General features: G+C 29.8%; 1 protein-coding gene and 1 pseudogene across 2 annotated transcripts; both read right to left on the bottom strand.

The window, feature by feature from the left end:
• Positions 1 to 451: 451 nt before the first annotated feature.
• LOC149510671 (uncharacterized) lies at positions 452 to 1,799 on the bottom strand (annotated as a pseudogene). The gene is made up of 3 exons (XR_016334921.1): positions 1,111 to 1,799; positions 706 to 797; positions 452 to 592 (listed from the first exon to the last, which is right to left on the bottom strand). The product of XR_016334921.1 is annotated as an uncharacterized LOC149510671 (transcript).
• Positions 1,800 to 3,147: 1,348 nt separating this feature from the next.
• Positions 3,148 to 5,971, bottom strand: LOC111280307 (ethylene-responsive transcription factor RAP2-12-like). Its single transcript, XM_022867545.2, has 3 exons — positions 5,575 to 5,971; positions 3,482 to 4,413; positions 3,148 to 3,349 (listed from the first exon to the last, which is right to left on the bottom strand). The coding sequence occupies exons 1-2, from the start codon at positions 5,861 to 5,863 to the stop codon at positions 3,524 to 3,526; spliced, it is 1,179 nt and encodes a 392-aa protein (XP_022723280.1). The 5' UTR covers positions 5,864 to 5,971; the 3' UTR covers positions 3,148 to 3,349; positions 3,482 to 3,523.
• Positions 5,972 to 12,162: the final 6,191 nt, after the last annotated feature.

Here is a 12,162-nt window from a genome sequence, read left to right as displayed (position 1 = left end):
TTCTCAACCTTGAGTATGTTGAAGATTTGGCAATTGGCATTCAAAACTAGGATTAGGTTGATGATCTAGTGAAAAATTAATTCAGCTGATAACAAATAAAGAGATTAAGAAAAATATGATTATTTATTTCTATCATTTCAGGCTCCATTTGAGAGTCCAACAAGAACGTATTCATCGTAATAAAAATTGCGTTTTATGATTAAACCCTCAATTAAATATTCTATTGAAGCTCCCAAATAGGGTCTTAACTTTAGGATCTATATTAACATAATTGTCAATACACCATTTTTTTGACAAGATCGAGAATCAAATGCCACTATACATATATATATATATATATATATATATATATATATTTGTGGGTTCAGAATTGCGTATGCCCTTACAAGGATCTTAATCTTCCTTAATTGAGGAAGAAAACGACGTCAGAGGTTGTAGCCATTAGGAAATCCCATCAACACAAATCTTGTAGCATCAGAAAAACCAAACTTTCTTATCAGGAAAATTTCCCTCTTTTTTTTTTTTTTTTCTTCATGTAGATAGCCAAGGCACCTTTCTTGACGAAGGATTTGGAATCATTTGAAAAAGACGCCTGGAAATTCAAGTAATTTAGAAATGAATAAAAGAAAGCATACATAAAAGCATGCATGATGATTAATGATGGGAAAATGGGGCAAATATTTGAGATGTGAAGTGATCGCTTACAATGAGATTTTAAGTTGCTTTTGTTGCCGTAAGCTTCATTTTGAGGATGCCAATTCCCAATATGCCTAATTTATGTCATAATATAGGGCAACCTGCAAGGTAAGAATCACTGCGATTAATTTCATATCAAAATTACACTGTTCAACAGCCGTGTATTGTTTTAATGATCATCACGATCCAATCCTAATAGTTTTAAGTATAAAAAAATTGTATGTCTCTAAATTCATGTTGAGCAAATAAAGCAAAGCGCTTATTGTGTCAGATGCAAAATAATTATATTATGAATTAAGGGAAAAAAAGGCTTTTGGTTCACGAATAATTTTTTTGTCATTAATTTTGATGCTTTGAAACTTGAAAGCTTAAATCTTCATCTAGGTGAATGGGAGAGTACACTTAAGTACAAACCTTAATCTTTGGCAGGGTTATGTGTAAAAAATGGAGGTTCACTTTAATATCGCCTGATAGTTTCATTGGAACAATACTCTTCCTCTACTGATCTTGCAGCCAAACCCCACCCATGACTTGGCTAAACCATTCACACAAGGAATCAAAACCCTTGCTCTCAAACTGACATTGTTACTACGAGCAGGTTGAAAGAACTCGGAAACTCGAATAACTGCTATTGGAAGTCCTTCCAAGTAAAGTTGAAGCCAGCTGTATCTTAGGCCAGTTTTGTTAGGATTGCTGGCATTTAGGATCAAAGATGCAACAGATGAAACAAACAGTATTGAATTGGAATAAACATTCAACTGGTATGCATCTAATCTTATGGTTTGAATGGCAAATACCGGCCTTTGAGACTTCAAAAAGAAAACAACGATCAATCCGGTGGCAACTATGACGAGAAGATAAACAGACAGAAAGAAACAGCATCTCCTGAGAAAATGATCCTACTTAATTTTGCTGCAGGAAACATAAACAACCCGAATCTTGCATTGGTGGATTCATGATAAACCCTAATCAAACAGTTCCTAAGTAGTAATTTAATCGTTAGTTTATTGTTGCTACTTGTAGATTAAGAAGGAATTTGATGTTATCCTTTTAACTGTAGCTTTCTATTTTCCTTTCTTAACCGGAATCGAAAGCCTGGAATAGATTTTAGGTTCGATTGAATAGAAAGAAATGACATAAAAACTATAGATTAATCTTAGGTATATGCTTTTAATGAAGTTTCGTTCATTAAACTCAATAATTAGATAAAAAAGCAAACAAATTTCCAGTTGCCAAATTGAGATAAGATAATCGTGCACGGTTGAAAATGTAAATTCAATAAAGCCTCAATTGTTGAAAGCCTGAGATACTTTTTGAACTTTACACATTTGAAAACTCCACATATTTAAAGAAATAAGTGATTAATTGCTGTTGAATTTACTTAAAACGAGTATTCTAACCAGACTCTAGTTTTCTTGTTGATGTGGGAAGATCTGATCTATGATTAATCTCTTTGGCTTTCCATTGGGAAGGACCAGAGCGATTGGCGTCAGATCAAATCATCCCTGGTGTGGTGGGGTATTCCCCAAGTCCGGGCAGGAGGAGATCCGGAAAGTAATAATCTGACCGAATAATTGGGAAGTCTTAGGAGCAGAAATGACATACAGGTATACCCTTAGGCTCTAGAACTTGGCCCCAAAATACACGTGATTATTGGTTTTCGTTTTGTGGTCACTGATTAGTATGGTAAAAAAGCCCTGGTGCTGACTGCTGATGCTGTGGTCGCGTTGCTTTTGCAGCAAATGTTATCGACAGTCACGAGACCCCTTGAAAGCTACTTGCATGTCCTTTTCTCATATTTTTATGTCCTTTCTCTCACATTTTTTTAACAAATTATTCCTGCTGGGAAGGCAAGGAGGGGCACATCTTTCTAGGGTTGCCACAATCTAAAAACCTATGATAACGGGCACAGTACACCACCACCACACCTGACCCCACATCTTTCTAGGGTTGCACCCTCTAAAAACCTATGATAAGGGGACACAGTACACCACCACACCTGACCCCACCCTCGCCTAAATGATAGAGTCCACCACAGATCCCTTGACCTTCAGCTACCAAACAAATCCCATGACAGAGGTGACGACATCGACGCGTTCCATGTAATCATGAAGAAAACAAAGTCACCATGCTCCTCACAATCACATGGGAAAGAGCAAAAGACCGGTAAATTTTCTTTTTCCAAATCTCTCATGCTGCACCATTTCACTGCCAGGCATCTCTCTTCACGTGGCCACTTCACACGAATGTTCTCTATTCTCCCTTAGTACTAGTTTTTTAATATCACCGAGGTCATCTTTGGTATAAGAACGAGCTCGAAGCAATGTATTGCAAATATCGTAAGACAGCAGTGGCCTCTCCTTGGAAAAATGGGATATTATTTATTAAAAAAAATCAAAATTATGGAACTCCTGGGGAAAAAAAACAGTAAGGGAGTATGGGCGAATCAAATAGCAAGGTTAAACATTCATCTGCGTTCAATATTTCATCATAAATCACTCGAGATCACTGATAGTCTTCACTCAAATTTAAATTCGAAGTCCAATGTCTAAAAGAAAAAAGGGAACATACTAAATGCCTCTGAAAACACTGCAGACAAGGCTTATGCATGTATAGCTGTTTAACTCCGACTACACAACAGATTGACCAATTCCTGAGAGCATTAAACAAGAAAAAAGAAGGTTATAAATAACTGATCATTTGTCCCAAAAGAAAAAGAAATAATGTTGGAGATATCACAATTGAAATAATAAAGCAGATGCCAGCGGGGGTGAAAGTCACTAACATGTTGCCTTATTTACAAAAACTAGTCAGTAGGGTAGTTTGTTCAGAAAACACCCCCAGCCATTGAAGGGAAGTCGACAAAGCTCCAAAGATCCATTTGGTTTCCACTATCCTGAGTTGCAACTCCATTGAGGAAGGCATCAAGTGAGGCATCCCAGTCCCCGTCAATAAATGGCATTTGAAAGTCCTTCGTCTCATTGTCCAAAGCCAATAGCTCATCAGACAAACTCTTTGCAGCATTGTCTCCAGTAGGCATAACTTTGTCAGAACCTGGTTTCAACTTCTTAGGGTTCGCATCCTCCAGAAACTCATCACCGTTTATAGAAGCTTCAAGAACAGATGATATTTCAGGAGTATTGGCACCCTGTACTCCCCAGCCAAAGTCAGAACAGTCAATGTCGTTACTTCCCTGGTCTGAATTAAAAAACAACGGAGCATTGTCAGATTGGGTAAAGGGTTTCAATCCAACATCTACAGCAGCAGGAATAGGGTCCACATATGCAAACTGATCCTTTGATGGCTTCTCCTCTACGAATCCCAGGGTATCATAGTAGTTCTGCTCTGGTTTGTTCAAGTAATTGAAATTCTGGTTGGGATTTGGTTGAACGGGACTCAAATTTGACCTTGAAAGTGGTTTCTGAGAATTTGCCTTAACTGCACGCTTTGGAGAGGTACCTGAAGTGTCGTCAGGGAAGTTCACCTTTGCTTTCTCACCCCGAATTCTCCGTGCCTCACTATCATAAGCTCTCGCAGCTTCTTCAGCAGTATTGAAAGTTCCTAGCCAGACCCTAACCCCTTTCCTTGGATCTCGGATCTCAGCAGCCCATTTCCCCCAAGGGCGCTGTCGAATTCCGCGATACTGATTTTTCCTCTTTCTTTTTGCAGATTTCTCAGCTTGACCATTGAATTCCACAGATTTTACAAAGTTTGAACCTTCAATAATTGAAAAGAAAATTTTAATTACATACAGATGCATGAACCATAAATAAATATTATAATCAATGAAATACTATAAATCGTTACATAACTTTCAACAGCCAACAGAATTTAGGACCTTCATGCAAGAAAATCACAAGAACATATTAGTAAATATTATCCAGAAAATTATTAGTTGAGGTATTAATTCTCAACTCCATTTCCTCCAAATTAATTAAAAAAAAAAAAAAACCTTTGATTTCTCGTTTTGGACGTAGGAAACATGACCATCTTACATATTAAGATATCAAACACCAATAGACAAAAGGAAAGTAGAAAAATAAGAGCCACATAGATCGGTCAGAGACTGAAACAATAAGAGAGATCATACTTAAATACCTTTTTTAATATAAATTAAAATTTATTTTCAACAAATTTGTAGATAAAGAACAGAAAAGATCCAAAAAAGACTCTTTCCTAAAATTCTACTATGAAAAAATTTTCTAATGGTTAAACAACATAAATTACAGTTCCTCTTTAACTCCTCTAGGAAAGATGAAAAAAAGACCTAACATAAACAATACACTGATGCACCAAAAAGTGAGCAAGATTCCAAAGAACCAAAACACCAAGAATTATGAGGGGAAAATATTAATCTGAGGAGTCAAACTACAAAATCAGGTCGTGTGTGCTTATTAAAAAGACCACTATTATTACAGATCTTTACTTATTCAAGTTGAAGGAAGTTTAAATTGCTAAGATTTTATGATCTTACTTCTAGTATTTGGTTTTTTTCAGCCATTTTTCAGCTAACAAGCAAATCCTTAAGGAAAAAGGAAAATAATTAACTTTATACAATATATATATCATAGAAATAGAGCAGGAATAAGGGAAATATAATGCAAAAGCTTATATATGTAGAATGAGACAATCTACCAACAACTGAAAAAGAATCATTTTTTGAAAAAAAAAAAGGACCCTTTGGAAAAATTTATAAAACTTTGACTGAAACTAATAACAATTGCATTCACAAGGCCTAGTTTAATAATCAAATAGCCCAATTAAACCTTCAAAATTTTCCTCTAATAAAGTGGAAAATTTACAATAAAGCAAAAGGACTAATTTTGGCAAAAAAAAAAAAAGCCTTTTTGCAAAAGGGAGGAAATTATTATTACTTACCATGAGAGACAGCAGAAGATGGTTTCTTTGTAGCAGAGAAAGCAAAAGGCTTAACATCAGAAAAAACATCATCAACATCATCGAAGTCATCGACATCGAATTCCTCATCCTTAAACTCCTGAAAGTCAGCCTCGAAGTCATCGTCCAAATCGATCACCGGCTTCGAGTACCTTTTACCCGAACCCTTTATCGACCCCGATTTTTTCAGATCGGGCCACAAATAATCAGCAGTCAGGCGTCGCGACCGCGTCGGGGGGATGAATTCAGAGATAATCGCACCTCCACACATGGTTGCTTGATCAGAGTGAGGTACTTGAGTGAAAAGATTTCCAGAGATTGGTGGGTAAACCGAGAAATGAAAATTTCACAGAGTGCTTTTTTTTTTAATTTAGGTTTCGGCTGATGGGTAGCGAAAGGGTTTATAATGGGTTGGTGACTTGGAGGGGCACTTTATATTTCTTGCGGAGGAAACTATGGAATCGAATTAGTTTACTTTTATGCCCTTGTTCGTGCATTGATATTACAAATACGGGCATTTGCAATCATATTCGAATATCCTACTTTGGTAAACAAATCTAAAGTAAATAAGTTACTTTTAAAAAAATAATAAGTAAATAAGTTACTTTTTTTAAGCAGAGTAAACAATTTACTTAATCTTTTGTAATTGTACTAGGAGAGTTTCTTTCGCAGAATCGTAAATTTCAAAAAAAAAAAAAGATTTTCAAGAAAATATGATATTCAAAACTTTTTTTTATTTTCAGAATATTTTGTTTTTAAATTTATTAGTTTTATAGGTATATATTAAATCTTAAATAATTATTATAATCTCTTTAAAATAATAAATATTAAAAGTATTATTAAAGTTATTTTTATCAAAAATATTTTTAATATTTTTATTTTTTTTATTATTTAAGATATTTTTAAATAAAAACGCATTGAATAATCACGTCATAAAATTTTATGAAGAGATTATTAAAAATATTTTTTGTTATAAATACTTTTAATAACCCCATTAAAAATTTTTAATTATTTAAAGTATTTTTATCCAAAAATACATTGAGTAATCATCTCATAAAAATTTATTGAGAGATTGTTAAATGCATTTTTGATCAAAAACGCCTTCAATAACCTCATTAAAAGTTTCTTTTAGATTATTCAAGTCATTTTTATCCAAAAATACCTTAAATAATCATCTCGTAAAAATTTATGTGAGGATTATTAAAGGTATTTTTGATCATAAATACTTTCAATAAACCCATTAAAATTTTTTTTTAAGATTATTCAAGATATTTTTAACGAAAAACATCTTGAGTAATCAAGTTATAAAAATTTATGACGAAATTATTAAAGACGTTTTTAGCCAAAATCTCTTCAATGATCGTATTAAATTTTTTTTATTATTTAAAATATTTTTATCAAAAAATATCTTGAGTAATCACCTCATAAAAATTTTCGAAAGATTGTATATTCGAGATTAAAAACAAGAGAAAAGTATAATTTTAATTCTTAGATTGATATTTAAGATTTTGATTGATTTATACTTTAATTTGTTATATTGTTTTTGTTTGTACTAATTTTTAATATATTTCGCAATCTAAGAAATAATATCTTACATGTGTAAAATTTAAGTTTTAATATTTATAAATATTTTTTATTCTTAAACTATAATCTGTTTTGCAAATAATATATGTACGGTAATTTTATTTTTTTAATAATTAGAAAAATACATTATAAAACAAACTATAAATATAGGATATAGTTATAAAAAAAATAGGATAGAGGACATTCATTAAGTTTTATAATATTCCCATTGTATTTATTTTTTGGTTTAATGTTATTAAGTCCATTATTTATTACAATTATTATTAGTAGCAGTGGAGTTAGAGAACAACAAATCAAACAACAATTAATCAAATAAAAGCATATGAAGGAATATGCTGTCATCTGCTAGTCAAAGGGCATTGCAGCAATTGCAAAACTTGCCTTTTCCCTTGTTTTGTTCCCCCCTTCCTCTGGTCTAAGGGCAGGTAAATCTCGCTAGTCAAAACCATACAAATTCCCGCAAGTCAGAGGAAAATTACTAGTTCGACGATAATTATTTAAGACGCTTTTGGAGAAAAAAATATATAATGAAATGGGTTTCTCCGTGATTCACATCTGACCCTAAATCATACCAAGATTCAAACTATGAAATAGAGTGTCTGTGAATATTTTTTAAAAGTATCAACGAAATGGTAAAAAACGAATGTTGAATGCAGTAATATTCAACTTCAAATCTTTCACGATTCTTCATTGGTAGGTAATTTATAAATTCAAAAAATTTATAAGTAAAAATTTAATAAATTTGTAAATTTTAATTGAATTGATGATTTATCTTGATTTTAAAAATAAAATAATTTTTTTATTTTTAAAATTTTTAATAAAAAAAGTAAAAAAAATAAAAAAATTTAAGCATTTCAAAATTTTTTTCTCAAAATTTTTTATCGATAAAATTAATAAATTTATAAATAATTTGTTATATGTTATAAGTAAACATTAAAAAATATATATTTAAGTCCGCCACAATTCTAAATATTTTTATTTCTTTTTCCAAAGCACCCAATGTTCTAACTTCAAAATGTTTACCTAATGTTGGAGAATGAGTTTGTTTCACCAAATTTGACGAGACTAAGTATCTTGTTGATTCGCACCAACTTTTCTTTGAATTACGGCTGCCATTTATTCTCTTTTTCTTTTTTCTTTTTTTTTCATCGAACAATTCAGACAGCTGTTTTCTTGACCGTGAATTTACAAATTTGTAAAATCTTGAGGATCTTCATGCAAATTAAGAAAATCCAGCACGAAACACATGTCGGTAAATTTGTGATACGGAGATGCAGAAGGGCAGAAGGGCAGAAGGGCAGAAGGCGCAGTCTTCTTCCTGTTTGGCTGGCTGGCTGGGTGGAACTCTGCTGCCGACCTCACACTTTGTTTGCTTCACTGTAATTATTTTTTCCAAGCAAAATTAAATCACCAAATTTAACTAGCTAGGCTTCAAAATTATTATCTTAATTATTATATGATGAATGTATATTTTCACTACAATTTTATAAAAATTCAATATCAATAAAAATTTTTATTTTTGAAATTTACATATAATAATTTATGACTTTTCTAGAAACGAAAAATTCTAAATATTCATGATCTTTGAATTTCTTGATGATAGTAAGAGAGAAAAAAAAACATCAATAATTAACGTGTGCTATCTTTTAAGACTTTGGGAAAAAGAAACGTGTTCGAAAACAATATAGAACTTTTTTTAACTTTAGCTTTTATGGTTTTCCTTTTCAAATCACCTTTAATTAGTCACTTGGTGATCCAAACAAATTACATCATGACATTTTTCTTAAAGTGGTCTCCTTCCCTCTGTCGACATTTGATTCTCCAATAAGTGGCCTCCATTAGCCATTCATAACATCTTCAATTTAATTAACGAGTTATTTGTTTCTCATCGCATCCTATTATTTTTTATAAAAAAATTGTATTATAAGAATAAAAAATAAAAAATTAATATTATAAATTTTTTTAAATTATAATAAAATATTTAATAAAATTGTACTGTTATTCTAAAAATATTTTATAAAATATTTTATTAAATTTAAAAATAATTTGTACTGTTATTCTAAAAAAATTATGAATTGTAAAATTTAAATTTTAAATCCGCGTTGAATCTCATATGGGAAAAAAAAACAATTATACTAATATTTGTCAAATTGGCGAAAATGGAAGGGAAACGCGGAAAGAGCATACGAAACTTCCACAAAATTAATTGAACGCAGGGGGGGCATACGCGTGAGATGGAATCAGAAAAAGAAGAAATGGTGAAAAAGGCGGTTCATGCCGCAAATGAGGAACAATAGACAAATGGAAACAAAGCGCCAAAAAATACAAAAAGACAAAGAAAAGAGCAGGCCACCTGCTACAACGAGAAAATGGTGGAGAGCTAAAGACAAGGTTTTGAGTTAGGGGTGCGTATCCCTAGACGACGATGCTGCAAATACTGTTACTTTTGTTTGTTTTTTTTATTAGTCTTATGTGGTTTTTTTTTAAGATTCAAATGTTTTTTTTCTCATCTTGTATCCAATAAAGGTGAAAAAAGTTGAAAAAATTAAAAATTATTTGCCATTGTAATATTTGATTTAATTTATGTTGATTTTTTTATTTGATTTAGATTAAATTTGAATATTAAATTTAGATTGAATTTTAAAAAATAAAAATTAAATTATATATTTTTAAATTTTTATAAAATAAAATAAAAATTTTGTATGAAAATTTATTTGAATATATTAAAATAATTTTACAAAAATCAATAAATTAAATTAAATCAATAAAATTTAATTTAAATCAGATCAAATTATATAAAAAATTAATTTAAATTTAGATTAAAATTTTAAAATTTATAATATTATGTAATATTAAAAAATTGAATCAATTCAATCAAAACTATTATAACTTTTAATTTTCAAGATTTGTAAAAAAATAAATTTGAAATTTTGAATGAATTGTTTTCACAATCAACTTGCTTGCTTATTCTTATTAGACTTTAAATAAAATATCTAAAATATTTATCTTCTCTCTTAAATTCTTTGAATAATAAAAGTTCACAACTTGCAGATAGCTGAGACACATAATTTTTTATATTATATCTATATAATCATCACCATCGTTTATTCTTATCTAGTTGCTTTTTTTTTTTAATCCTGGAAAACCATATTTTTCTTTTTTATATTGAAACAAAAAGGCTCATATAAGGTGGACAATTCAATCCATTTCTAACGGATTACGATTCGATTCGATTTTATAAGATCAATTTATTTTTTAAAAATTTTAGTTTTAGATTGAGTCGGATAATATTAAAAAGAGATCGAGATCGAGTCGCATTCGAATTTTAAATAAATTTGATTCGATTTAATATAATATTATATAAAAATAATTTTTTATATTAATTGTTTCTTTATATATATTTATATAATTGTATATTTAAATATTTATATTTAAAAAATAATATTTTATTTATTTCATGTTGGGTCAAGTTTAGATATGAAAAAAATAAAAAAAAATTTTGATCGAGTTAAATTTAAATTTGATAAATATGAAGTCGGATCGAATTCGAAATGAGTAACAACCCGTTTTGACTCGACTTGTTGTCAATTTTAGGCTCACTTGAACATAAGTTGCTTCAATTTTATATACTTTCTCTTTTTCATTTTTTATTTTTTTATCTTTTTTTTATTTTGAGATGTCTCAAAATTATATTATATTTTTTCAATATCTAAAATTTTTATTTTTATATTTTAAAATTATTTTATGATTATTTTATATTTTGATTTTTAAAATCATGAAATTTCAATTTAAAAAAAATTTAAATTTTAATATTAAAAATTTTTTTAAAAATTTTATAAAAATCAATATATGATAAATATTTTGAATTGAAAGGAATAACTAAGAGACTAATTTATAATCAATATGTGATTATTTTAGCTCCAATTAGAAGAGTGAAAGGAAGTAAAAGCAAAGGTCATGGACTACAAGCTGCCAGTTCCACTAATATTTTATATAATATTTATTTTTATATATTCGATACAATGAATTAAAAGTCAAGTTGGGCAAGTGGCTGAAAAGCTTAAGCTCATGAAAAATAGCATCCAGCCGCCTGCCAAGCAAGAATTGAAGCAAAGTTTGGTTGCCTGGGTCGACCAATCAGATTTCAGTGTTGACTAATCAGACGGCTAAAAATGACTTGATTGTGGATGAGAACCAGGGCAGGAAATTTCTATACGTTTTATCTTTGGGTAGGACCAGACCGACTGTCTCCACGCCAAAGACGTGGAACATGAACCCTGCGAGACACTTGGGGAACATTGTCATCCAGTTTAATCTTATCTAGAACTAGTTTTATGTGGATGACAAATAGTAAAAACTAATATTACAATATTACTATTAACAATTCAGGTTTAGCTTAACGATTTATTGCTATTTTTTATATTCTTGATAAAGGAGATATATCATTACATATGAAAATGCATCAGATTACAGATGGAGATGGGCAAAGACCCTTCCCAAATTCTTTGGTTAGATTATGGACTGAGGTTAGATTTTTTTAAAATAAATATTTGAAATTGTTAAATTTTAAATTTTGATTATTAAAATTAAAAATTTAATATTTTATCAATAAATTAGTGAAAAATTAACATTTGTCTTCATGCAACAAAAGAACAAACAATGAAGTAGGAAGCTGTCCCATCCTAAAAGAAAGTATAAGCTGGAGTAAGGGTATGCAAAAGTTGATTTAAACCGATTAAATTGTTTGAAGTTAAATAAATTTAATTGATTTGATTTAATATATTTAATTTTAATTTTTATTAATTTTTTGAATCGATTAAATTGATTAATTTGATCAATTTTTTATTCTTAAAATATATAATTGAACAGGCTAAATTAATTGACTTTTTAATAAATAAAAAAAAAAAAATTGAGATGAGTAATTTTATTTTATTTTTGTAAAATATTATTGAAATATTAAAATTGTAGTGATTTAATTTAAATGAT

Source organism: Durio zibethinus, chromosome 28 (assembly GCF_047325235.1).
Source record: "Durio zibethinus cultivar Kanyao isolate XHJ-2024 chromosome 28, ASM4732523v1, whole genome shotgun sequence".
Lineage (NCBI taxonomy): Eukaryota > Viridiplantae > Streptophyta > Magnoliopsida > Malvales > Malvaceae > Durio > Durio zibethinus.
The sequence above is the reverse complement of the archived record's forward strand: the minus strand, read 5'-3'. Positions and strand labels throughout refer to the sequence as shown.